General features: G+C 53.0%; 12 protein-coding genes across 12 annotated transcripts; 7 read left to right on the plus strand and 5 right to left on the minus strand.

The window, feature by feature from the left end:
• Positions 1-475: 475 nt before the first annotated feature.
• N7459_002986 (putative MFS multidrug transporter) lies at positions 476-2,392 on the minus strand (the record flags this gene model as incomplete). The annotated part of the gene is made up of 2 exons (XM_056942171.1): positions 476-594; positions 661-2,392. 2 exons carry the CDS (start codon positions 2,390-2,392, stop codon positions 476-478), a joined length of 1,851 nt encoding a protein of 616 aa, XP_056802054.1.
• Positions 2,393-2,921: 529 nt separating this feature from the next.
• Positions 2,922-3,837, plus strand: N7459_002987 (type 1 glutamine amidotransferase; the record flags this gene model as incomplete). The annotated part of the gene is made up of 2 exons (XM_056942172.1): positions 2,922-3,464; positions 3,547-3,837. The coding sequence occupies 2 exons, from the start codon at positions 2,922-2,924 to the stop codon at positions 3,835-3,837; spliced, it is 834 nt and encodes a 277-aa protein (XP_056802055.1).
• Positions 3,838-4,510: 673 nt separating this feature from the next.
• N7459_002988 (OTU domain-containing protein) lies at positions 4,511-6,227 on the minus strand (the record flags this gene model as incomplete). The annotated part of the gene is made up of 3 exons (XM_056942173.1): positions 4,511-5,395; positions 5,444-5,856; positions 5,957-6,227. The coding sequence occupies 3 exons, from the start codon at positions 6,225-6,227 to the stop codon at positions 4,511-4,513; spliced, it is 1,569 nt and encodes a 522-aa protein (XP_056802056.1).
• Positions 6,228-7,248: 1,021 nt separating this feature from the next.
• N7459_002989 (FAD-dependent oxidoreductase) lies at positions 7,249-8,629 on the plus strand (the record flags this gene model as incomplete). The annotated part of the gene is made up of 6 exons (XM_056942174.1): positions 7,249-7,274; positions 7,345-7,482; positions 7,541-7,644; positions 7,698-7,801; positions 7,859-8,234; positions 8,286-8,629. 6 exons carry the CDS (start codon positions 7,249-7,251, stop codon positions 8,627-8,629), a joined length of 1,092 nt encoding a protein of 363 aa, XP_056802057.1.
• A 330-nt stretch (positions 8,630-8,959) lies between these two features.
• On the plus strand, positions 8,960-9,695 carry N7459_002990 (uncharacterized protein; the record flags this gene model as incomplete). Its single annotated transcript, XM_056942175.1, has 2 exons — positions 8,960-9,317; positions 9,385-9,695. 2 exons carry the CDS (start codon positions 8,960-8,962, stop codon positions 9,693-9,695), a joined length of 669 nt encoding a protein of 222 aa, XP_056802058.1.
• Positions 9,696-10,273: 578 nt separating this feature from the next.
• Positions 10,274-10,923, plus strand: N7459_002991 (TVP15 family protein; the record flags this gene model as incomplete). The annotated part of the gene is made up of 4 exons (XM_056942176.1): positions 10,274-10,293; positions 10,371-10,486; positions 10,564-10,653; positions 10,751-10,923. 4 exons carry the CDS (start codon positions 10,274-10,276, stop codon positions 10,921-10,923), a joined length of 399 nt encoding a protein of 132 aa, XP_056802059.1.
• Positions 10,924-12,646: 1,723 nt separating this feature from the next.
• Positions 12,647-14,351, plus strand: sreA (siderophore transcription factor SreA; the record flags this gene model as incomplete). Its single annotated transcript, XM_056942177.1, has 3 exons — positions 12,647-12,960; positions 13,021-13,532; positions 13,585-14,351. 3 exons carry the CDS (start codon positions 12,647-12,649, stop codon positions 14,349-14,351), a joined length of 1,593 nt encoding a protein of 530 aa, XP_056802060.1.
• Positions 14,352-14,765: 414 nt separating this feature from the next.
• On the plus strand, positions 14,766-16,022 carry N7459_002993 (CapA family protein; the record flags this gene model as incomplete). The annotated part of the gene is made up of 1 exon (XM_056942178.1): positions 14,766-16,022. The coding sequence occupies one exon, from the start codon at positions 14,766-14,768 to the stop codon at positions 16,020-16,022; it is 1,257 nt and encodes a 418-aa protein (XP_056802061.1).
• Positions 16,023-16,225: 203 nt separating this feature from the next.
• Positions 16,226-16,528, minus strand: N7459_002994 (uncharacterized protein; the record flags this gene model as incomplete). The annotated part of the gene is made up of 1 exon (XM_056942179.1): positions 16,226-16,528. The coding sequence occupies one exon, from the start codon at positions 16,526-16,528 to the stop codon at positions 16,226-16,228; it is 303 nt and encodes a 100-aa protein (XP_056802062.1).
• A 2,803-nt stretch (positions 16,529-19,331) lies between these two features.
• N7459_002995 (uncharacterized protein) lies at positions 19,332-19,598 on the plus strand (the record flags this gene model as incomplete). The annotated part of the gene is made up of 2 exons (XM_056942180.1): positions 19,332-19,453; positions 19,484-19,598. The coding sequence occupies 2 exons, from the start codon at positions 19,332-19,334 to the stop codon at positions 19,596-19,598; spliced, it is 237 nt and encodes a 78-aa protein (XP_056802063.1).
• A 484-nt stretch (positions 19,599-20,082) lies between these two features.
• Positions 20,083-22,237, minus strand: N7459_002996 (extracellular metalloproteinase; the record flags this gene model as incomplete). Its single annotated transcript, XM_056942181.1, has 5 exons — positions 20,083-20,269; positions 20,347-20,761; positions 20,818-21,368; positions 21,439-21,830; positions 21,887-22,237. The coding sequence occupies 5 exons, from the start codon at positions 22,235-22,237 to the stop codon at positions 20,083-20,085; spliced, it is 1,896 nt and encodes a 631-aa protein (XP_056802064.1).
• Positions 22,238-23,796: 1,559 nt separating this feature from the next.
• N7459_002997 (MFS transporter) lies at positions 23,797-25,641 on the minus strand (the record flags this gene model as incomplete). The annotated part of the gene is made up of 1 exon (XM_056942182.1): positions 23,797-25,641. One exon carries the CDS (start codon positions 25,639-25,641, stop codon positions 23,797-23,799), a length of 1,845 nt encoding a protein of 614 aa, XP_056802065.1.
• Positions 25,642-26,063: the final 422 nt, after the last annotated feature.

Here is a 26,063-nt window from a genome sequence, read left to right on the forward strand (position 1 = left end):
CACTCGAATGGCCATGTTCGCTGCCAGCGCACGGAGAAGTTCAAGCTCGACGAGAGGAATGGCAGTGCGTCAGGGCTGGTTGGATGGCAGTTGTGAAACCGTGGGGGGTCGTCTCGTATTTCGTCGGACTGACACAGGAGGCGCATGAATGGCGGTGTGGGTGATGATGCCAGCGATTCTGATGCCTGGGTATGCAGCTGCTTGGTGGCCAGCTGGAATCCCTCGTAATGGCTGCGGCCACAAGGAGGTTGACGATGTCAAATCCAGATTGTCGGCGGAGACTGCGAGGGGCCCGAGTGGGGCCCACGGAGAAAGACAGATTATCGACGCTCTCTTGGAATAGTGAATTCTAACATTGTCTACCTTCCTATGTGGAAGATTTCCATATTGTGGTTGATTCACCGCATAAGAGGATTGGTGATGCAGAACGGTTGGAATATAGAAATCTACTCAACTATATATCTCTAGGGAGGATCTAGGCCTTCTGCCCCAATCGTGGCAGTCGAAGTCGCAAATGCAGGAGCAACATGATGCCACCCCAGAGCGCTGCAGATACAAAGGTCATCCGAAGTGCGAGAGCATACGCACCAATAACTACAGAGTATATTGTTAGCCAGACAATATCAGGAGCCGGTTATACTTTCCACCTCAAGAACGCACCTTGATGTCGATGAAATGGGTCCAGGTCCGCAATCGCACGGATGGATTGGCGCACAAGAGCGATGATGTGTCCTTTCTCTGCGCCCGTCACCTTATGGTTGAGCTGATAGACGAGCGCATTCTGGAAAATCCAACTACTGATAGCAACACCCATCACGGAGCCCAAATTCCTAGCCAACCCCAGAGTAGTAGTAGCCACCGCCTGGTCGTCTTGCTCACTCGTGGCTAATATAGATACCATCAAGGAGGGGAATGAGAAGCCCTGCCCGAGGCTGGAGAAGGAGACACAGACCATGGCAACGGCGTGGGGCGTGTTAATACCCATGGAAGCAGCGGCACATCCGCCCAGAAGCATAAAGAAGCCTCCGATGATGATGGTGGGTTTCATTCGCTTAGACCAGGTGATGAGGAATCCCGTTCCCACACTGGATGTAGTGACAGCGATGGACGCAGCCACGAGACGCAGGCCGGAGTTAGTGGGACTGGCCAGTTTGACTGCCTGGAAGTACAAAGGTGCATTGAACATCATGGTGTTGACCGATATCGCGCCAAAGAAGCTGCCGCAGATGATACTAGCCCGAGGATCTTTCGAGAGCAACTCGATGGGCAGCACCGCGCGTGGAACATGGCGTTCATACCGCACCAGGATGACAGCCAGCACGAACGATGCCACCAAGGAGCCTATGACGAGCGGATGCCCCCACGGAAACACATTGCCACCCAGGTTCAATCCCATAATCAACCCAGTCACCGAGAGGACAAGGAATAGGGAGCCGGTCAAGTCGATGCTCCTAATTAACTGTAGAACCGTCATACGCTCTGCGCCCACTCGTTTCACCCCGAGATCCGCAGGAATCGTGCATGCCGCGGTGATGAAGTAGACGAAGATAAACGGGAGCTGGATGAGAAATGCTCCGCGCCAGCCAATACGGTCACATAGAAACCCACCAAACGCGAGGCCCAGGCAGCTCCCGGTACCAAGGCAGAGGTTGATATACGACTGGTAGACGCCGCGGTGCTCGATGCGAACAAGATCGCTTGAGATGATCTGACCCATGGAAAACACACCTCCTGCTCCAAGTCCACACAGCGCCCGGGCTGCGATGAAGCTGCCAATACTCCGAGCCAGACCACACCATGCCGTTGTGAGGAAGAACATGATTATGGAGAAAAGGTAGACCGGTTTACGGCCGAATGCATCGGAGATGCGCCCAAAGAGCGGAAGAAATGCCGTCGATGTAAGCAAGAAGGCAGTAGAGAGCCACGATGCTGAATTTGCGGCATGGAAATACGAGGTGATTACTGGGTGACTCGAGGCCATCAGCGTCGAGTCAAAGAAGCCGATGACGTACCCGAGCATGACACCGGCAAATATCAGCCAGAATCGAGCGGGGGACACATTGATGAATCGTGTTGCATAGCTATCATCCTCATCTGGGATTTCAGTAGGCTCGTGGGCGGATGCATTGCTCTTCTTCACGGAGCCCGTTGACGGCAATCGGTCCAGGCTAGGCTCGATATCTAAGCTTGGGGACGCCGAAACGACACGAGTCAGGACTGGAGAGGATACTTCATCACCAGCATCGGTGCTTGGTGACCCTGCTTGGACGTGTTCTGTGTCGGTGGTGGTGGTCAAACTGCGATATTGCGTGTTTCGGGTGGATTCCCGTAAAAGCGGAGTGGCCTCGGAAGAGTGGAAAACCGACGGGTTTCCTGCTCCCTTGGTGCTCATAGCGAATGGCGGTGGGCGTTCTATATGGCCCTAGGCAAGGCAAATGTCTTCAAGGGACAATTGGGGGTGGAGGCCAGGTGTCCCTGGACCGGGGAATGGGGCACGGAGGAAGAAAAATAAGAGACGGGGGCTGAAGTTTTATAGCAACACCAACAAACCACCCCGGCCCAGCTCGGGCGACACAAAAATCCTAAGCTAGGTAAGCTGATGGAACAAGGATCAGCTCATTTCATGCATGAGAACTGCGAGCAATACCCCCTGCGCGAACGTAGCGCATGCTGTGTACGTAGATGTACGTAGGTTGGTGATCTTGGAGTGGCAAGCCGCAGGCGATCGAGGCGCGATAAGATAGGATCGGCGCCGGGGTTCTTTGCGAATGACATATCCCCGGGTTGTCCTCTCTCTCTGTTCTTCTCTGTTCTCCTCTGTTCTTTGGGTACCACTTGCTTCACCGGGTCTCAAGGAACTACTCGGACATTAGACATTTCCCTCCTGTGCATCTCCTTGGTTCCTCGAACGTACCACAACTATGCGCGCCCCTCTGCGCATCGCCATCTTGGAATGCGACACCCCACTCCCCAACACCAACCGCCGCTACGGCGGCTATGGTGGCGTATTCCGCACACTGCTGACAGCAAGCGCCGAAGCATTGCATCAATCTGACCGTCTAGATCCAGTGACCGAACTGGACATCTCACAGTGGGATGTTGTCAATGGCACGGAATACCCGAGGTTAGAGGATATCGATGCCGTGCTTCTTACCGGGTCAAGTACGTACCGTGGTGTCTGTGAGGTCGTGCAACAAGACACTGAAAATGCTAATGTGCTCATTAACACTGTGGCAGAGCATAACTCGTTCGAAGACATTCCGTGGATCAACCGCCTCGTCCAATTCACCCAGAAGGTCCTGGCGCAAGACCGGGTCCGCATTCAGGGGATATGCTTTGGGCACCAGATCGTGGGCCGGGCACTTGGTGCCAAGGTCGGACGAAGCGATCAGGGCTGGGAGATTGCTGTCTGTGACATGGACCTCACGGAAAAAGGAAAGGACTTGTTTGGACTGGACAAAATCGTACGTGCCCCCATGGCGATGGTGCAGGAAAGGAGGCCTATGTGAATAGACATGGACTGACCTCTTGTTGCCCAATATACAGCACATCCATCAAATGCACCAAGATATCGTGTTCAACTGCCCTTCAAATGTCACCCTGCTTGGATCTTCGCCACGCTGCGCCGTTCAGGGCATGTATTCGCCCGGGCGGTTCATCACTGTTCAAGGCCATCCTGAATTCAACAGAGAGATCGAGACCGAGATTATTCACACCCGGACCAAGGCGGGTGTCTTTAGCGAAGACCAAGCGCTGGACGGGTTGAATAGAGTCGGCAACGAGCATGACGGTGTTTCGATCGGGACGACATTCCTGAAGTTCCTACTGGAGGGATAGTAGTAGCGGAGAATCATAGCTATAGGGGCCAGTTGAGGTTTGGTTAAAAGAATCTTTGAATTAGCGCATTTATTGAAAAGTCAGCCTATATAAAAATAGGTAGTAGATTCGACGTTGCTGCTCTACAACCATGAAGACATCTTGACCATGCCCGCGAATGATGAATCGGAACTTTTCTCGGGCTATTGCTACGTGCAAGCATACTAAGGTGCCTGTGCAGGTCATGTCGTGACACTCCACGGGCATTGCGCCAACCTCGTCACCGGCTTCTTGCATGATCCTCCAGACCGAGCCGGACTACGGAGTAATGAGCAGGTATGACCACTTGATCTTGGGGGTTATCACATTAGAGTGGGCTCGCATGAGACGCTTAAAGGTGCGAAATCCAGCCAACCCCACCAAAATATCTAGCTACTCTCGCTAACAATGCATGTCGTGAGCCATCAAGGAGTGCTCCAGGCACATCCTGCCATGCAAGTAAGTCAAAACGCCTCCCCAGCCAACGCCGCTGTGTGTTCCAGAGCCATGCACGTATGACAAAAATGATCCCATGAGCCAGATGCTTCACGCTAACGCCGTCACAATGCAAGTTGATCGCTGCAAACAAGGATAGGAATCTAGGGGCGTATGTTAAAGCAAAATGCGATGATTGAATGGGCTGCAGGGAACGCAGCTACACCGGTCGAGTCTTCGATAGACGGCCGCTGCGACGAGGGCCTTGCCTCGTAACCGTCTCCGGTTGCTCTGAGATGGCCTCGTCAGGAGTGTTGGAGGTGGATTCGGATTGCTCCTTTTGAGCTTTTTCGGCGTTCTCAGCCTTCTCGGCATCAGCCTTCATCTGTTTGGTAGGACGGTCAGCATGGGGTGTCATTTGTAAGCCATGACGGCGGAGACTAACCCGCAGGTTGAGCGAGACCACTTCGTTCTGGTCGTCGCGAAATTGAATGCCGACGCCCAGGGTGAGATTGGGCATAAGACGCCTCCTTGGTCGGCCTCGCCGGACAGCCGGACGTGGGCCCTCAGAGTCGTCGCTGTCATCGGCGGAACGTTTGCTCCCAGTGCTAAAAGGGGACGAAGATCGCGAGACCTGCAAACTCGACTTGAAGCCGGTACTAGGGGCCACTTTCTTATCTGTAATACCCTCGTTCTTCTCGCCGAGAAGAGCTGCGAATGCACGGTCAATATCGCCACGGCATTTTTGGAGCATGTCGACAATGGTATCGCGATCGTATCGACCCCCGAGTCCGTCTTGAATGGACTGGATATCCCATGGTGGGAAAACATCAACAGCCAGACCGGAGTCCGTAGCAGTAACGGGTTCATTGGGTGTGAGGTGAGGATCGGTGGCGGAGGTGGCGTTTTGAGAAGTGGGTGGTGTGTTGATGATGTGGGCGTCCTTGGTGAGAACCTCGCCCTTGAAGTCGTGGAGGATACGGTCTTTGGAACCCTCTTGGGGCCTCTTCGATTGGGCAGAGGGGATGTCACGGCACGCGGATTGGACAAAGAGCCCTGTGTGGCAACCATCCATGACGCGCACTGAAGAATAGTGTTTGAAGTCCTGATTCATGTCAGAAATAGCTCATGGGGCTTCGATGACATTACTTACGTGGAAGGCAACGTGAATCACGTCCCGAGGCTCATCATGTGAGGCATAAACATCCCGAAACATTTGGACACCGTCCATGGTGTAGACATTAATGTCCACCTTGAATGCCTGGCAGAAGGCCTGGAGGTGCTCGGAACTCCCCCATTCGCCGTTCCTTCGCGTCGAAGCTACCATGTCCTCGAATTGTCGTTCCTTGTCCTCTTCGGAAGGAGCCGAGACATCGGCCGAACGCGTAGCGTAGGCCGATACAGCGGCCCGTTTGGGACGACGCCGCTCACCACCTTGGGCAACCACAAACTGCATGAAGTACTTTCGATGGTTGGCCATGTGGGCGGCCAGGACTTGGCGGATTGTCCCTGCGTGATCGAAGGTGCCGTATAGTTGGTCGGAGAGGGAATAGTAGAGACAATTCCCTGGGTTGAACGCGTCAGAAACAAGGAGCTTTGTAATACTATAGCTGGACAATGGCCGCAAACACGCCTTTTCAGCTCGAATCCGGGGAGATTGGCTTACCGTCTCCTTCCGTCGGCAAGGCAAATAGCCCGCGTTCCTTTAAGCAGGGCATCTCTAGGCTCTGCTGGTCCAGGGCTTTGAGCCGCATGACCGGAGTGCTCTCGCGCTGATCCAGCAGCGCAGCTTGGTCAATGGGCATTGATTGTGGAGGGAGAGAAGGAAGAGGAGAGAGGGGGTGGTTTTCTAGTAGATTGGACTCCGGGGTGGAGTCGGCGTGTTGGTGACCCGTAAGTATGGGCACGATTCTGCCACCGTAGGTGGCAGTGGACATCTTGAAAGGAGCCCTGCTCGGGTCGAGACCGTCATTTATAGTAAATATAGGGCAGACGTAGAGAAGATAGTGGTCAAGTAGTGAACCAGGTAGTTGAATGGGACCCGAAGCTGGGCAGGCACCAGGCAGAGAGTAAGTAACCCGCAGAGTAGTGAAGGAGCCCTGCGGGTGCGATGGGGAAAAGGAAATTCGCCAGATTTGAGTGCCGAGTCGGGGGCGGTGAAGCGCCGCGCTCGCAGTGATTGGACCACACGTGAGGCCTTGCCTACTATGACATCGGTGACTGCAGCACCCAGAGGAGCTCCTAGTGAGCCCTTTGCGAGTCTCAATGGTGTGCAATTTATCTGCAGCAGCTAGTCATTGACCTCTAGCTCACTGTTACCTCTTCTAGCCATCAGAAATGATCCTGTTGAGACATCAGATCTGATGTGTGATCCATTCACTGCTAGGGGCGCGGTGGAGCCAAGGATGATGGAGAACGCGGGACTTTACGGAGAAGATCCGGCGTCGCGGAGGAGTAAATATTTCGGAGGACGGGGACTTCTGATTCTAACACTACGTAAAAAATGCGTATCAGGACCTATGAAGACTCCAATGGATCTTCTCTAGCTCTCAGACGATATTTTGAACTGATACTTCCTGTCCCGTTCCGTATGATGCGGAGGCGTATCAAGCTGTGTTTGGGCTCCGTACGCCTCCGCGTCTCCACCGGGAAAACTTTGGCGCGTTGGGCGTTTTGAACGCTTCTCATTCGCCCAATGACACACCGCCCCTTCCGCCGCCCCCCGAAATAGCAGCCAACAGACCCCGGCGATACCGCGGTAAATTACTCCGAGCAACAGAGTGGGCGATAAGGGAGATAAGGGAGAAGCGCTGCCACGCTTCTCCTCACCCCACCGTCTACTTCGAGCCGCACCCTGTTGAGTCATTCCTTTGGTGCAGTTATTCGCCTGTGTTTGTTCCTCCCCGACCTCTCTACCCTCCCATATTAGCTGGAAAAAGTGGTCTTGACACACCAAAAATGCCCAATAATATCGTGGTTCTGGGGTAAGAATCCCGCCGCTCTGCACGCTGCAGGAATGTCCCGTTCCTGGCGCGCCTAACTAACATTGAACAGAGCGGGCGTGTCTGGCCTGACGACCGCTTACCTGTTGTCCCAAGATCCCACCAACAAGATCACCGTGCTGGCGAAGCACATGCCCGGTGACTATGATATCCAGTATGCTTCTCCATGGGCCGGGGCCAACTATATGCCGTAAGATGAATCTACTTCTCTTCAATGGCTCACAGCTCGTGACACTGACCGTCAATAGGGTTGGGAAAGAAGGTAGCAACCACCAGGCATGGGAGCGAGCTACCTGGCCAGCCCTGCAGGAGGTCGCAGAGAAGTACCCAGAGGCTGGTCTGCATTTCCGGGGTATGTTCTCAGATCACAGAGCTTTGTATTCGCTTCACATCTGATCATGTCAGATTCCTTGATCTATAACCGCAAGAAGGACCAAGAGTCCGCCACCGGCCAGTGGTTCTCAGAATTGGTGCAGCCGAACCCTTGGTACAAGGACGTCGTGCCTGATGTATGCAACCGACCTAAACTTCAGCTCCTGCAATTCCGCTGACGGGAACATGTACAGTTTGAGACCATCCCAGAGAGCCAATTGGCACCTGGGATCGATAACGCCCAGAAGTTTACCTCCGTCTGCATCAACACGGCCGTCTACCTACCCTGGCTGGTAGGTCAATGCGTGAAGAGTGGCGCGGTCTTTAAAAGAGCCACTTTCAAGCACATCGCCGATGCTGCCCATGCGCACCACTCGGGCCAAAAGGCAGATGTGGTTGTCAATTGCACCGGTCTGTCATCCAAGACCCTTGGTGGAGTTCGCGACGACAAAATGTATCCCGCCAGAGGCCAGATTGTCGTAGTCCGCAACGACCCAGGTGCCATGGTTTCTGTCTCTGGGACGGATGATGGTGAGGACGAGGCTTTGTACATCATGACTCGCGCGGCAGGTAAGCTTCGAAGCCGACATGTCTCAGAAAACGAATTCTGATCCGTATTAGGTGGTGGCACTATTCTTGGTGGATCCTATCAGAAACACAACTGGGATTCGGTGCCGGACCCCAACCTTGCCAATCGCATCATGAAGCGTGCAATTGCGATCTGCCCGGCACTAGTGAAAGAGGGCCAGGGGATCGAGGGTCTTGATATTGTCCGGCACGGCGTTGGCCTCCGACCGCTGCGAGAGGGTGGCCCGCGGCTTGAGAAGGATCAAGTGGATGGCGTGAAGATTGTTCATAACTACGGCCATGGCGGCTTTGGGTACCAGGCCTCTTTTGGCTGCGCTGAGACGGCGGTGTCATTGATCAAAGAAGTGTTGCAGGCCAGCCCTCGGTCCAAGCTCTGAACGACGAGCATTGTGACATACCAGCAAAATATCATCCACGCCAGGATTCCTTAGTTAGATCATATGTAGTGACATATAGAACTCCACAGGCTGAATTGGATCGTCTATACTGCACCCACTAAATACTGGTTAGTTAACTATCAACGCCACTTCTTAAGTACGCATGACGTCAGACTCGTCGGTCAGTTAACGAGTTAACTAGTAAATTAACTAGTTAGTTGCCTCCAATCTCTTCTTTTTACTTGAAATCTAGTCGTTGATCTTTCTGTGATCCTCCGCATTTCGAGCATCTACGAATAAGCCATCATTTCCCGGGCGAGGAGAAGAACCATGTCAGAAAGCGACACTGACGACATTACATCTCCAATCCAGTCTGTAGTGGCTGAATTTGGCCATCGACCCTTAGCTGGGACATCGCTTGATGACCGAATGTCTCTAGAGGCTACTCCGGAGACGGTGCTGGCGATGGTGATGGATGCGATGGTCAAATCGCGTCCTATCTCCCACGACCTATCCCAGAGGACGATGAGCCGGCTGATTGAAGAGGGATACCATGAAATTGACACTCTGTCCCGTAGCACATGGGAAGAGCGAACTGCCGTGCTAAGAGAAGGAGGATATAATCGGTATCGGGAGCAGTGTGCCACCAACCTTGGTGACCTTGGAGAACTGGTGAATATCAAGTATGGTACGTATCCTGAAAGTTGCACTACTCGACTCCCGATGAAGGGTGTGATAATTGATTGATCTTGTAGATGGCGACCTGAACAATATGCTCAAGGACGCGCAGGGAGAAAGAGGGGAGATCCGATCGGCCATGAAGGAGATCCGGGGTGTGGGAGACCTGGCGGTGGAATTGTTTTTCAACAATGTACAGAGCATCTGGCCGTCTGTAGCCCCGTTTGTCGATCCCCGGAGCCTGAAGACTGCTGAAGAGATCGGTATTGGAACCGACCTGGATGCTATTTATGGAGCACTCCACCGCGAACCCGAGCAGATGAGTCTGCTGGCCAATGGATTGTCGGAAGTGCGACTGGAGAAGAAACAGAAGGCTATTCATCATTGAGTCGTGCATGTGTTGTGCTATTGCCTCTTATAAGAACTGGACATTCCCTGGAGTAGCATAGTCAACGTCAATGCAGAAAGAGCGACGCTAGTCGTGATCGGGCCCAGCCCACGTGATGTATACTGACTCAGCCAATGGGCTTGGCAGACCCGCTGCTTGCGACAACGCAGCTGGGCTCTCTCTCCCACCGCGCCCCTGTCCTGCTTTCAATTCCACGCCGTTTGAAAGCGCATTCAGTCTCCACGCTATTTATTTGTGACGTGAATTCGTGCGCTCCCCTGACGTACGCTTTCCGTTGATCATCCCAGGTATGGCCCGTCAACACTTGCCCCGGATCTCGAATCCACACCCAAATCCCCTCCAGTGGCATTCTCCGATCAAAAGACTGTTCCGAATGTGCCGATCGGGACTAACGAAAGAGTAGTGAAGTCACACAAGCTTCGCCCATCTCCCCTTCTATTCCATCTGAAGTGTTGGTTGCCTAGTTATCTGGTGGCTTTCACCCTGAGTCCTTGGACCACGAGACCCTAAACATCAGTTCGAAACTCCGCGGCTATCATACTTGAAACGTCGCCAAGATGGACTTCTCCAACATCTTGTAGGTTTCGCCCTTTGAGCCATTTGGTTGGCCTGGTGAGCGCAGGGACTGTTAGGATGGTAGCTGACCTGCTCTAGTCGCCTCGTGAACATCGCGGTGGGTGTGATCATGGTTCTAGGCGGTATCAGCCAGTTCTTCCCCGCTAGCATGAGCTCTGTCATTGTTGGCGCGTATGTGATCGTCTTCGGTCTCGGTAAGTTGCACGATCCCACTCGCCTTGCACTTTGTCAGTGGAGCCTGCGAGCGTCGGCCGTTGCTCACCTCCTCTAGTTGTTGCCGGTCTGGAATTCATGCCCAATGTCCCTGACTACGCCTACCGCTACGCTTCGTTCCTCTTCTCTTTCCTGGGCCGTGGTATCTGTAAGTGAATTCCCGCCATGCGCGCTGGAGTTTGCGCGAGCAGCTCAACGTCCGTGTGCGCATAAGTGTCCGTCAATCCTGACCGGTCGGGTTCCAGTCTACATCTTCGTCGGCTCGATCCTCCTGCACGACTTTGTTCTGCGCTACATCGCCGCCTCGATCATCGGCATCATCGGTATTGGCTATCTGGTGCTCGAGTTCATCCCGTCCATCGAGCCCCCCTCGAACATGCGCGAGTCGGACCAGGGCTGGGGTGCCGAGCAGGTCTAAGTGACGCGCATTGGCCACCTTGCCAGGACATGCATGAGACGCGCCGGTGGGCGATGCGTCCAGGGATGGCGGCACTGATGACGTAACGCTAGCCATGGCGAATGCGCACTGCGCCGGCGTTGGGGAGGGGGTTCTGTTCGCCATGATCTGAGATATAAATGATTTGATGACGGTCCCGGACTACCACAGAATTGGGGCTTGAGATGGGACTGGGGTTGGATTTTGCCTAGTTTCCTCGTTCTTTGTTCTGTTTACTTTCGTCTTTGATACCGGACAGGGAAAGATAGTCCATTTGGGGAAGCATCTGTATTATAATTCCTCTTTTCATTTTAGCGCGGATCAAGGACGATATAAATCGACCTGGAATAGTTCGTGTTCGAGCTCTGAAGGGGCTGGGGGTGTTCTGTAGGATGCCCAATGAGGCAAACGGAGACCAACGAGCCGTTTTGGATCTGCGCAGGGGCCGATGCGCATTGATATTTGATGTGATAATCGAATTCCCACTCGTTCGGTTTCTGCCTTAGTCCAGACCCGAGCCGGAGCCCACTGCGAGCACCCCCGGACCAACGAGAGGCCAGACAAAGACGCTGACCGGGCGACCGCCACGCCGGCTGCCAATCAGCGTGCGTTCAAAGATGCTTGCCTACGGATTGGTCCGCGCGCGTTCTCTCTTGGGAAGGTGAATTCCCACTGCCACTGATTCCTCCATCCCCTAAACTTCATCAGGAATCGGTGGAGCGCATGTATGTACAATCTGGGGAGAGATGCACCTCGGCACTCTCAACAGAGATTTTTTAGTTTCGCCCTTTCGACTGCCGTGGAAAAAGTAATAAAGAAAAAATTGCATCCGGGCACCGGTGCTGACGAGATTAGATGCGATAGCGCGGGGGCGATTAGACAATTTCTTAGACTGATTGATAGCCCGTCGATCGCCCCTTCGGTCGATCGATAAAGCCAAAACTCCCCGTAATCCCTTTCGCCTTTGAACACCTCGCAACTTGACATCTCTCCTCTTCTCTCCTCCACTCTCCTCCCTTCTGCCTTCGCCTTCACTTGCGCCTTTACCTTGATCTGATCACGCCTGCGCCTCCCGTCTTTGTCTCCTCCCCCTTCCTACCGCGGTGTGATCTTCATCGTGCAGGCCCCTAATCATCCTAATCACCCTACTCCCTTGTCGAACTCTTGCCTTCTCGGCCAGCGATCGCCGAGCCAATCTCCCCACGCGGCGCCAAGTCAGCCTCTCTGCGTTGTCAGCTGTCGCCGTCGCCAATCATCCCATCACCTGACCGTTCCGGGCCACTGGCTCGCCACTCCTTGATATCGGGCTTCGACTCTCGGTGGCCTCATTCCCGACCCTCTACTGCGTGGCCTGTCATCTCTCTTCAACCTCTCCGTTCGCAACACTCATCTCCCCCTCAACTTCCCGTTTCGCATCCCTCAAGCTGCAGACCCTCTGCCGGAAGTGCCGCTTGCCCACCCAAGCAGCCTGACCGACATTTGGCTCTTTGTGTCTGCCAGCTGCGTGATACGGTGAATTCTCCTTCCGACTGCGGTGTGACGTTCGCCCTCACGTCTCCCTAGCATCCGCCTTCTACTTTTCCCCATTGCTCGCCGTCCCGTCCCTAGATCCCGCTCTCCGCAGATCGGGTCCCACGTTCCCCATCCTCTTTTGGCCCGACAAGAGACTGGCCGACAACATCCCGGGCTCATCGACGAGGTGGTAATGCTAGCATCCATTCCGCAAATGGAAACGGTGCGCTCTTTCCCCGGGAACCCCGGTCCCATACGACATCCATCCGCGGAGGATCTTGACGCTGCTCAGCAGCTGGTCTCATCGGCACAGGCGGGCCGCGAACACTTGGCAGAGCAGTATGGCGATGGGCCCAGGATGAAGGTCTCTGGGAGCCCGACGCCAACTTATGGGCCTGGACCAGCGTCGGCTTCTTTTGTCGACGCGGCATCAGATAGTCAACCCCGAGACAAAATGTCCCCAAGGGGTGGCCACAAGGACACCTCGTTTCTGGGACATTCGTGCAGGTGAGATCCAATCGATACGCATCCAATGGGAAAGGGATTTGGGAAGCTAACTTCGTCCAGTAATTGCGGAACTAAAAGCACCCCTCTCTGGCGCCGGTCCCCGACAGGCGCCATGATCTGCAATGCCTGTGGTCTGTATCTCAAAGCACGCAACGTCGCTCGCCCGACAAAACGAAATCGAGTGCAGCCGAACGCCGATGGCTCCGATAAACAGCATGCCCCGGCTCCTCCGCTCGACCCAGCGGCCCCATCCGAAGGCGGCTGTAAGGGCTCTTGCCCTGGCGGAGGAAGCTGCAATGGTACTGGCGGTGCTGAAGGATGCGACGGCTGTCCGGCCTACAACAATCGCATTTACAAGGCTGCGCATCGCGGTGGGACCGCTCACCCGTCCTGGGGCCGCACGCCCGCGCCCGATACCGAGCCGGCGCCTCCTTCCCCCGAGGTGGAAGCCCCGGCCAAAAGCACTCCCACTGAGGGAAATTCGACGTTGGTTGCGTGCCAGAATTGCGGCACAACGGTCACTCCGTTGTGGCGACGGGATGAACATGGTCATCCCATTTGCAATGCCTGTGGTAAGTATCTTTCCGTCTCTTCTTGGGGATATCCTTGTCTGACTGCCACTAGGGTTGTACTACAAACTTCATGGCTGCTATCGTCCAACGACCATGAAAAAGTCGATCATCAAGCGCCGCAAGCGCGTTGTCCCAGCACTGCGCGACCAGTCTCCTACCGCCGCGACACATTCGTCGAATGGCTCTTCAGCATCCCCCGAAGCGTCCCCAGCTGCCCTGGCTCCTCACGACGATCATTATCGTTATATGAGCAGTGAGCCCATGGATGGCCCGCGACCTATGCCTTTCGCTCCGCCTCCCGTTGATTTCACCGGCTATCACATTAGCTCTGCCCCTATGCAGCACCACCAGCTTCCGAAACTACTGGAACCAGAACGCCTGGGACATTCACCGGTCTCCCAATACGGGCGGCGTTCGGCGTCTCCCAACTCTCTGGCCCTTCCCAAGAAACGAACCCTCGCGGAGACCGCGGCTGAGGCCTTGCCGATTCCGACGACATTGGAGTCCGGATCAAATCAACTGCCACCCATTATGTCCTCGGTCAATCCGTCCCCGCCAGGCCGTCTCAGTTCGATTTCCTCCATTCTGAACCAGACGGATCCACGCGCCGATTCCCGCATGGTGGATCACTCCCATCTGGGCCGCCCACAGCCATTCCAGCCTCCTCTGCCGTCTGTTGCACACCAGCCGCAGGCACTGCCTGGCATCTCCTCGTTCTCGGAGGCTGCGGATCGACGCGCCCAGCTGGAACGGGAGGCTGAGCAGATGCGTGAGGCACTGCGTGCCAAGGAACGTGAGCTGGCTGCCATGGACCGATAACATCGAAAGGCGTCCAAGCTGTGACGAAAGTAATGAGATTCTTTGATTCTTGTTTTTGGGAAAAGTTTTCTCCACATAATTGATACACGGCGCATATTCTCGGAGATTTGCGCGAGATACCACATTGACCTCTTTGCTGGGATGACAGATCCCTCACTGTGCTACTATTCTTAAAAAAAAGTGTTTCTTCGAGGGCGAACTGTACTCTACAATCGAACTGCTTCTTTTCAATGGCCGGTGTTCTCCTAATCTCCAAAGTAGACTCTTCTGGCTGTGTCACGGGTGAGCACTGATCCGACGATGTCATCATGACTTGATATCTAGTTCGCCGTCGAGCATATCAAGTGACCTCAGGTGGTAGGCTACTGATCTTTTCCAGTCTCCAGTTCGAATCGCCTGCAATCCAACGACTCCATGGCCGAGCCCACGTCTTTCACCCTTTCATTCCTCGGCGACGTGATGCTCGGCCGCCTCGTCGACCAGCTGTTCCCTCAACATGTCAACAACGCCGACGACCAGGAGAATGCCACCCACTTCGCAAAGACATACCCCAAGCTCCTGAGCCGAGACAACTTCCATCACTCTTCTCCTTGGGGCACGACCCTCCCCCTCCTCCGCACATCTGATCTGACCCTGATCAACCTCGAGACCTCCGTGACCACCAACAGCGAGCCGTGGCCACACAAAGCCTTCAACTACCGCATGCACCCAGCCAACTTGGCGCCCGTCCTCCACGCCGCTCACATCGACTACGCCAGCCTGGCCAACAACCACACCCTCGACTTCGGCACCGACGGCCTCGTCGAGACCATCTGGACCATGAAACAGGCCGGCATCGCCTTCGCCGGCGCCGGCGAGTCCACCAACGAAGCCCACAAGCCCGCCGCCCTCTGGCTCCCACGCCAGACCCAAGAATTCCACGCCCGCCGCGTCGACGGCCGCAAGCTCCTACCCTCCCGCGAGCAGCGCAACCACTCAACCTCACACGACCCGCCCACTCACCACGGCCCGGCCCACCTCATCCACGTCTACGCCGCCTCCGACCACCCCCGCGAGTGGTCCACCGTGCCAACCTTCCACCTCCTCGACTACTCACCCGCGGCGCGCACCCAGCTGCGCAAGACGCTCCTCTCCGGCGGCGCGCAGGACGGCAGCGGGTCCTCCGCCTCCTCGTCCTCCTCCTCGGCCGCCGCCGCCCGGCCCGCGCTGAAGATCTTCTCCGTGCACTGGGGCCCGAACTACGCGTGGCAGCCGGCAGCGCGGATCCACGCGCTCGCGCACTTTGTCATCGACGAGTGCGGCGTGGACGTCGTGCACGGCCACTCGTCGCACCACGTACAGGGCGTGGAGGTGTACCGCGGGAAAGTGATCATCTACGGGTGCGGCGATTTCGTGGACGATTACTGCCTGCACGAGGATTACCGGAATGACCTCGGCGCGGTGTGGAGGGTGGTGGTGACGGAGGGCGAGGTCGGGGGTGCGCTGGGGCTGCGGCTGGAGCGTGTGGAGATCTTCCCGACGCGCGTGGATCGATTTCGGGCCATGCTGCTCAGTGGCAAGGATCGCGATCATCGGTGGGTGAGGAGGAAGATTGCGGCGTTGTCGGGGGAGTTGGGGACGCGGGTGCGAGAGGCGCTGGGGGATGAGGGTCAGATTGTTATTGATATATAGGTGGATGCTGAGGCTAGTGTCGACACCGATTTATGTGATTCTACATGACAAGGCTAGGGGTGTGAATCCCGGGAATCTATGATCAAGGGAATATGTCTGCATGAGAAACGCTATCATAAGAACAAAGACGGACGGAGAGTAAATAGAGGAGACTATGCATCAAAGGATGGAACGTCGCTAGGCTCCGTGAGCAACGAACTCCCTTAATGGAAGGCATGATGGCGACAGAATGGAAGTCCCTGATGGGGCAAATCGCGCATCCACTGGTCAAGCTTGTCGTATGCCATATCAAACATGCTGTCGGCAATGGCGCCCGTCGTTCCCGTGAGTTCGGAGCAGATCTCGAGCGGGATGGAGACACAGTGATCATGGCTCCGATCTGCAGGATGCGCGGTGATGGAACCCTTGCGGTTTTGAATATAGCATTGGATCTTTCGGAGTAGCCCGGAGTCATTCAAGTAGCTGTCCTGACAAGATAGGAAGACGTTACACCAGTAGGAAGGCATATTGTGCTGTTGGTCTGCTTATTGAAATTTATAGCCCTGTTCGACACTAGTAGGTGAGGAGTTCCAGTCTCGATGTAGATGTAAATGCGCTGTGTTGTGTACTGATATCGGGCATGGATGGTTGAGAGATTGGAGTGACTAAATAGTCCCATAGGCAGTGGACATGGCAAGGGCATTTGCCTGAATGGATATCCATCTCATTGACTGATGCGCTTTGTTCTATTTCCATCGTGCTTTTTTGAAAGTCATTGTGATTATCGGCGCTCTGCCAGTCAGGCTCTCAGACAGATGCGATCTTTGAGACGTATTGGAACATTGAATCTCAAAATAGATTTTACATTTATAGTTCCGAGTCGATCCTGTTGATACTTGTGATCTCAAATAGATAAAGTGGGTGACGGAAACAATAGAGTGATGATATATTTCAAGAACAGCACCACACATTACCAAGTCTCACACCTGACATCCTTGTCAACAAAGGAAGTATATGATTGACTATCAAAAGGACTATGCTCGAGTGGTACCAGCTCTGCACCGATTTGGGACTTTAATGCTCCTTTGTAGATGATATATTAGACCCAACCCAAAAGTTCGGGACGGTTGGAAGTACTCCAAGGCAATTTCACTCTGCATTCATCTGGTGGTATAGAAAGTCCTTTAAGAAATGCCAGTAACGCACACCAAGACCGAACATGACAGCAACGGATAGCCACTAGGCTTTGCGAGCAAGGACAGCCCACGAGTCAAGATGGATATTTCGACTCCTAGTGAAGCGACGAGGTGCTACACCGAACCTTCACATTGTCCAGTGCCAGGGGACCATGGAACGCGGAGTAGGTGTTTGAACTGGTCAGGGGGCTTTTGATGATCGTCTGCCCTTTATAGTAGACATCGCAGTTGAACATTGGAGCCCCGGATGGCTGCTTAATCACTTCGACTGATGACGCAAACTGTCCACGCGGAGCATTTGTTCCATGAGTGTCGTTATTAAGAGGGCTATTGTAGAACCACTGGGGTGGGTTAGGCGATTGATTGTATGTGAACTTGAGTTCCACATATGCGGTTTTTTGTCGAGGGGCATTAGGTATCGACGCGCAGGCGGAAGCTGTGAGGGCACAAAGAGTATACAAAAGCTTCATTTCGGGAAGGGACTCGAATGTCGGTTGATTTCTGAGCGTAGTAAGTCGAGCGGATGTCCAAATTGATCTCTGAGTTGTTGCTGGACTATCAAGACCGATGTTAAGCTTTTATATTCTTGGTGCATCTTTGAACTGTTACAGCCAACTCGGTAGTTTTCGAATTTCTGAGACTGATTCATTCTTGTGCTGTCTGCTAGCACCATCTTGCAAGGAATACCCACACTGTCAATGTGGAAAGAATCAGATTCGGAACCGAATATTCAGGAGATCAAGACGATTAAGAAGGGTCTTCCATGCAATGCTTTAATAGCGAATCAGAATATCAGAAGACCTGAGTCCAATCCCTTATGGTTCCGCTCCAGGGATGTGGTTTGTAAAGAATGTGACACGATGACCACAGATTGTATTTATCCTTGCGGGCCATGGCTTTTCTGTCTAATATACGTAGATCCAGCTCGTCTGTATGCTTGCCGTGGCGGTAGCTATGCTATATATCTTCGAAGATTTCCCCGCATTTCTCAATCATTGCCAGGGTCTCCTGTCAAATGATACTACCGTTATTTCACCCCTGGTCATATCCTTGAGCATCAATCATTCTAAGTAATAGCGTCTGGGATAGCGAGGTATGCTTCTATAACCTAAAGACACCACAGTGGATGACTGTCAGATTTATGACCAATTTCAATTTTCAGGGCTGTTAGATGGTTAACGCTCTAAAGAGGCAACCTAATGATGCTAGAAACTCGCAGAGAGTTCATTACTGCTTCTAGAGGTGTAAATGCCGTTAGGACAAGGAAGAATGGGATCAGGCATCAGGGATCGGACCACTATGTATTTCCACGAGGCTCTTCGAATCCGGGGCGAAATGGTAGTGCGCCTAACAACATGAGGTAGGACTGACCACTTCCTGTGAACACCTGGGCTCCGACCATTCCGTGTGCGACCGAATCATATATTCCCTTGCAGGTATTTGACGCAGCTATGATTGAGGTCAAAGCCTATTAAAACCGAGCCACTTTATTATACGGACAGCATGGACACCATGATGAACCACGATAACCCTAGGAGCAATGCTCCTCCATTTACCGCAGTCCTCTGACACCGATCCTCCCATTCACCCCGTCAACCTGCTCACCTCACTCGGATTACACAAAGCTAGGATATGGGATCCAGTTGGTTTATCGTCCGTGTGGGGTTGATGTACGTGTGATTGACCTCCTAACCTAAAGGAAGTGTCCATCCATGGACGAAATAGCTGCCTCACTAGGCCGACACCTTTCTCTTGCTCGACCATTGGCATTATAAATTGGCATATCCCCGCTGTCTGATCTACATCCTCAGTGTCATTCACTTCATAGGACCGTTGCACGCAACATTATGAAAATGCATTCTATGCTTACTACCATTGTGGCGCTCATAGCCACAGTCAGCGCGCTTCGATCTACAGAGCCTCCAGACCCTAGTAACCCCAGAAGTGGTCTAAAAGTGAATCTAAACAGGCCATATAAAGTAATGTGGGACGCAGTTGAGTATGTCTGTTCATTTCACGCTGAATCATTGAGGCATAGACGGCTCTTAACCATTTTTGATCTCCATCTAGGCCTGACAAACCATTTTGCCTTTATTTGGTCACTTGGAAAAACCACTGTTTTGAAGCAGCCCTCATGAAACGAGATGTCGATCCTTCCACTAGCAGTCTAACTCTTGATCGTGACTCGGTCAAGGGTGTCAATCTCACGGGCGATGACTGTCCCAATGGCCCCAAAACTAGGCCTATCACTATGGGGTATGTTGCAGTATTGATCCCCTAGAGCAGTATTGATCGAAATACTGAGGCGTTGTCTCGTTTAGCACGGGGTACCAGCTTTATTACCATTTTAATTGCCATCCGTCACCAGGTCCCGACGCCCAAACTCAAGATTTTGATCTGATGTGATAAGAGGAACTATCGGGTTTTCTCACAGAGGGGCCGATCGAACTTCATGCAAACTTCGTGAGGCAGAATCTTTGCTCTGTCAGTGGACCTGTCTTCAGAAGCTGTAGAGCTTTGATACGTATGAATCTTATCTGGAATTGTCTGGAATCACCGCGTCAACAGATAGTCGTTTCATTTTGCCTTTGCCTAAAAACTGCTGTATGGCAGTACTTGTGAAATTCAGATTGCCAAACATGGTTCTCTCGAGACTCAGTACTCTGGGGCTTTTATGTCACTGATTACATTTTGATTGAAGGTCTTGTTAGTACTCGGAACAAAAGTAAAATTGATTGAGAATTGAGCATGCCATGCTAGATGACTAGTTGTAGTTAGTGGATCATCCAGGATATTAGAGGACACTACCACAGGTTGGTAAATAAACGAGCTATCGATATATTTCGAGCGTCACTTCATCCAGCAGGGAACCGCAAGTGTTTCATCTAACAAATGCCGAGAGGAACAACAGTACTACCACCCCGGTCCGTCGTGCTATAGGTTGCGCCTTGACCAAGACCACGCTTAGCGAAGCCTTTCCAGATATCGCAGTGATTCGCACCGCCGGTGAGTGCCGTGTCAGCGTCAAGGATAGCATCACGAGCCTGTAAGAAGCTCGGAGTACATGGCTGTCTAGAATCACGCAGGTCAGTAATCGCCACCAAGGTAGTAAGTTGACAAGGTCGGGAGTTGTGCCCACAATCACTTACAGGGCCATTCCGTCCATGACCAACTTCATGGTTAGGTACTTGCCGTCAGTGGGAACAGCGTTGCGAAATGTAGGCTTCGGGCTGTCGTTCTTCCCGTGCTTATCGATCGGGTTCCACATCACCTCGTACAGCATGGAGGCCCAGACGGTGCCGACGTCGTGCACATCATCGAGGCTGTTGACGCTAGTATATGTGAGAGGGTTCGTGGCCAGGGAAGTCGAGTACGGGTAGTTTCGAATGCCCCCTGGCTGATTGGACGCCCACTCGGCTATGGGATAGTCCTTTGTGCGGGTGTCGTTGGGTTTCAGGCGAATGAGCGTGGCCATGAAGTCACTCCAACCTTCACCCATGCCCGCAGAATCGAGGCCGTACAAGCAGCCGGGGTTCGCGGGACCGCCGGTCAGTCGGCTTGATACTTGATTGAACGATATCAGTGAGCACCACACGTCGTCAAGCCTCGGAGGTACTTACAGCCGTGGGTATACTCATGGATAACCAATCCAGAGTCGAAAGACCCATCACGGTATGGAGTGGACTGTGTCCAGATGCCCACCCGCATACGGCCAGGTAGTCCATCAGCTGGAGAGGCAAAGCTGGCATCGTTGATGTCTCGTTCATCCTGGGCATCGAGAATCACGTAGTCTTGTCCAAGGCCGCCTTTGCCGTTGTTGTTCCATTGGAAGTTGCCTGCTTTCTCGTCGAACCCCAGAATGTACAAGAGGTCGTGATAGGTGTTGGCAGTGTAGAACAACTGCACAATGGACGCATTGATATAGGAAGTGGGAGGGGACATGGATGAGGAGTAGGGGTATTCGAACTGCAACTCTGGGCTACTGGGCCGGAAGTTATTTAGGTATGGCTCTTCACCAAACGGGATGAACTGCGCAATACCATTATTTCCACGAGTGGTGGTGTAGTTTGCATTTCCATCCCCGATCCAGGTGAATGGAGATGCGCTTGTATCCCAAGGGTCATCGACGACGATGCGAGACCCTTCGGTCGGATTGCCGAGCCCCCATTTGCTGTATCCGAATCATGTTAGCCGTCCCTGTCCTGATGATAAATATCTCAATGTTTGAATTGGGTTCTTACTAAACTTCGTAGCTTGCTTCAGCGACATAGTCAACCACGCCGTGGATCTTGTTGTCATTCGCGTCCACGTATGTCAAAAGCCAGTGATCGCCGACATCGGTCTCCACCATCCAACACAGGGCTAGGTTTCCATCAGACTTGACAAAATAGACGAGTTTTGCAGTGGGATTAGATTCAACGCCGTAGATACCCCTGAACACGTATGATTCTTTGTCCCCTGTCGTTTCAGTCGATATATTATCCACAGTAACAAGAAGCTTCAAGATATCCAAGGAACTTCTGAGAGCGGCTTCTGGATTGGAGAAATTCCGTTGAACCCAAGGATCGGTTTCGGGAACGTCGCAGGTGTAAAATGAGTTTCCGTAAGAGAATATCTTTCCATCCTTGCCAACCTACTGAAACATGTGAGGCTTGAACGAGCATCACGAAGAGAATTGTCAGAACCCACATTGACATTGAAATCAGCATTGCCAATATCGATCCCGTGAATGGTCTGGCGGAAGTTCACATGGGCCACACCGTTGTCACCAACGTAGTGGTCATCCACGACGCGGAATGTTGCCTCTGGGACGATTGTCTGGACGAGCTGCGTTGCAGTTTCGAGATAATTTTGCTCTTTGGGGGGAACGGAAGAAGCGATGTTGGTCACTACCTGATTCGCACTGACATACTGTGCCCGTGAAGTCAAACGAAAGGGGCTCAAGTCAACAACGCGATGGCGCAGACTGTCAGAATGATGAGCCGAGTGGACAATTTGAGCCAAGATGAGGGCAACGATGCAGATTAGAAGCCTCAGCATCTTGATGAAGCATGGTCTTCGAACCTGAAGCTGGAGATTATGGGGAAGAGAGATGGAAGGGAAAATATTGAGAATGGGCGGGTGTCTCTTCCTTCGAATAAGATTTCTTTCTCTGAAGTGTGGAGGAAGCCCACAACGCCCCCGCGGCTTCCATGGCACATTGTGGCTATATATCCCGGTATATAAAGACTGTTTGAATAATACTAAATGTGGATAGCCATCCCCCTTTTTCCAATGCATGATACAGTTACATCGATTAAGATCATGCGGAATTTAGTCTTCATGCCCCTCCAACTCAAAATCCAACCTTCGATGCAGAGTGACACATCGGGGCTTTTTCTGCAGACAACCTGACGCATCATTGGGCATCAATGCCGAAGGGGGTAGAAGGAATAAACAAAGCACAATTGACCAGCAGACTCCATAGCATCCCTGATTTACCTGGTGCAATCTAACAGTAAGCCTTGTGATTAGCATAGGAGCTCATCTAGCCTCGTGCTTCCTATTGTAACTAGGTAGTTGTGACACTACCTAGGTAGAGATAGAGGATGAAAATTCACGGAAGTCATCCAGGGATCTAACTTCGTTTGGCCGAACTGACGCTTATGACTAGCAACTGTGTAGGACTCTGATATCCATAGACAGGATCTTATTGTCAACACGTGGATATTCCCCTCAAATAATCACTCGCTCATTGGCTCAGTCAACACCCCAAGCTATTTACTCACTCCCTACTAAAGTAAATACAGTGAACCATCAATATAAGAGCTGGTCTTCGCATACCAACACTTCTTTACCACTTTCCTCTCACCACTCCATCACTCTACCACAACGAAGGATCCCTCTAAGTTGGTAAAGTCATCTCCAGGTAAGTTAATGAGCAAAGAAAAGAGATTACCAGAGACACATATCAAAGACTAATACCTTTGTGTATAACAGACACCACCCTCGCTCGATATCAACTCCACGACTACAACCAAACAAAGAGAGCTGATCACGATGGTATGGCACCATTCGAACTATTATGGGGAATAACTGTGCTAATCCACGATATCCTCGAAGCCTCGTGTTAAGAAAACGAAGAATCTTCCGCTGGGCACCAGGCTGGCATACTGACGCTAAACGGCTTGGAGAACTACGTCGTCAACATCAAGTCTGACAGTCTGGATGATTCTAGGGCCCCGCTGGTCTATCACGCGGCACATGGCACCAATCGTTCGATTGCGCAGGGCTTGTATTGTATGGAGACTATGGCTGAGAGTGAGAGTGAGAGTGAGGGAGGGAGTGAGGGAGGGAGTGAGGGAGGGAGTGAGGGAGGGAGTGAGAGAGAGATCTACTAAGGTAGCCTGTCTTCTGCAGGCAGAGAAAGAGGCCAACACCATACACAGTCGCCCTCATTATATCTACACCTACAAGCAATATCACGATCGTGACTATGGATTGAAGGAAGGCTAAGAGATTGGGAGGGCATACTCCACAGACAAGTAAAATGCAATCTATGACGCAGTCATAGAATATTCTGGCAGCCATCTCGATGCCATGTGGGTCTATAGGTTTAATCAAGTAACATGCTCCTTTTCTTCCTCTTTGGGAATCCTCACCCATACAACAGTCACAAACGCAGCAGTCAGTTGTGCTGCCAATGCAAACCACCAAATGGCTCGAAGTCCCTCCAAGCCCACCTGTCCATCTGCGCCGCGGTCGACTCGTGTACCGATTGCATCAGCGACACTAGTCAGAATTGCCGACGAGAGATTCTGGTTGGTCACCAGAAGGCTACCGGCGCTACCTTGATACGATCGAGCAACGTTACTCGTGATGAAAATAGAAGCCGCCGCAAAGGCAAGGTCGGGGCCGAAAGTAACCAGAGCAATGCCGGGAAAGGAAAGCGCCCAGTACGTAGTGTTCGGAGTTTGCGGAATGAAAAAGGCAGGACCAAGGGTGAAAGCGAACATAGAGATAGTGTAGATATAGTGGCCAGGAACGAGGTGGAGAGTGCGGCTGACGATCCACGTCGCGAGAACACCGACCACGGCGTTGGGGATATGGTAGAGGGCCACGTCGATAGGGGTGGCATGTTGAATGCGCAACCAGAATTGGATCGCGTAGAACTGCCAACAGCCAAAGAATGACCCGAATCCCAGGAAGTAAGCGATCATCAGGGGAGTAAACCCCGGGGTTCGCCAAAGTCGGTTCGGGATGAGTGGACGGATGGCTGCCCGCTCAGCGAAGAAGAGTCCTCCCAGGAGTAACAGTCCAACAATGATCAGAACGTATGTGTAGGGCGACCAGGACGCCACCGGTCCCTGGGTCAATCCAAAAAGTAAACAGACACATCCACCTGCAGCGCAAACGCCTCCGATGTAGTCGAATTGTCGCAGAGTCGGGGCCTCTGTGCCTGCTACGTCGGCAACTGGTCGCAAAGGTGGGATACTCATGTATGCCGCGACGCAGCAAAGTGCGCAGATAATTGCGTTGGTTCCAAAAATCCAAGGGAGATGCTGGTATAGCCCGCCTCCCTGGAGGGCTCCCAGAGAGAAACCGAAGGGGGCAGTGGCAGCCATGGCAGAGAACACACGGTTCTTACGAAGCCCTGGTTTATAGACTCGGCCAAGGATACTCATGCTTCCCGACACAAGAACACCGATGGCCAGTCCCTGCATTGCTCGCACGACGAAGAACAGAACGTAGCGCGATGGATGCAAGGAAAAGGCCCCGACAATATTCCATACCGAGAGCCAGGCAAAGGCTCCCACCATGAGGCTTTTGGGAGGCGCAAGATCTGACAGCGACCCCGAGATGACAACCGAGAGACCATTAGCAGTGTTGAATGCACCGACGATCCACGGGAGCTGGGTGTTCGTGATCCCGAGGGCCTCTTTCAGCTGCTCCTGGGGAGTCAGCATGTCTCCCAGCAGAAAAGAGAACAGCATCAGCCCGGCCGAGCAGACTATAATCAGCACAATTTCAGCCCCAAAGCTCCCAATCTCCGGCGGAATGCCCTGCTTCTCACGGGTCGGCGATGCTGTCTCATCAGCCTCCTGGGCCGAGACGGCTGCATCTCGGCATCGGGATACCGAGCGTCTTCGGTTGGTCAGTCGTTGGCCCAAAGTTTCCAGCTCGTGCCCCTCATCGGCCTTGCTGACGCCAGAGATGGTCTGCTGGAATGCCTGCTTGTCGAACGCATTTATGTTGCCCAACAGCGGGTCTGGAGTTTGTGCGCCGGTCGCTGGAGTCGAGTAATTCCGCGTATAGGAGAACGAAGACCGACCGGACACGGGCGCCGAGTTGCCCACTTCTTGAGAGGGCTCAGGGTGTCTCGCCTCGAGATCCAAGCCCGTCTGGATTTGTGGAGCGGCTTGTGGGGGACCCTCTGGGGTGGGATGTGGCTGCCCAACTGGCATCCCGGGTGATTCGTGAGGAACAACACACGACTGCAAATTCCGATCTGGGGAGAAGGAAAGGGAAAGAAGAAATAGCGACGAGACTAGGTCGGAAGGAGCAGTTCTTGGCACATGATGGCGAAAGCGACGAAATCTTTGGTGATCGCAGATGAGCGACGAGTGGAGTGAGTGGAGCAAGTCTGGGCTATCAGCGATAGAAAAGAGCCGGCCGATAAGCACTCACCTGTCATTGCAGGCAACCCGAGAATCAGACGGCGATATTCCCGATTCTATGTACAATTGGTCTTAGAATGTGGTCAGCCTACGATGTATTCATGCCATTACAGATTCATGATGCCCGTGCCACAATAAATCAAGGGCATTTGAATTATATGCTTGGAGGGTTATATCTATAGGTTACAGTTCTTGACCTAGCAGCACCT

This window comes from Penicillium hispanicum (genome assembly GCF_028827665.1).
Source record: "Penicillium hispanicum strain IBT 35686 chromosome Unknown utg000003l_segment0_segment0, whole genome shotgun sequence".
Classification (NCBI taxonomy): Eukaryota; Fungi; Ascomycota; class Eurotiomycetes; order Eurotiales; family Aspergillaceae; genus Penicillium; species Penicillium hispanicum.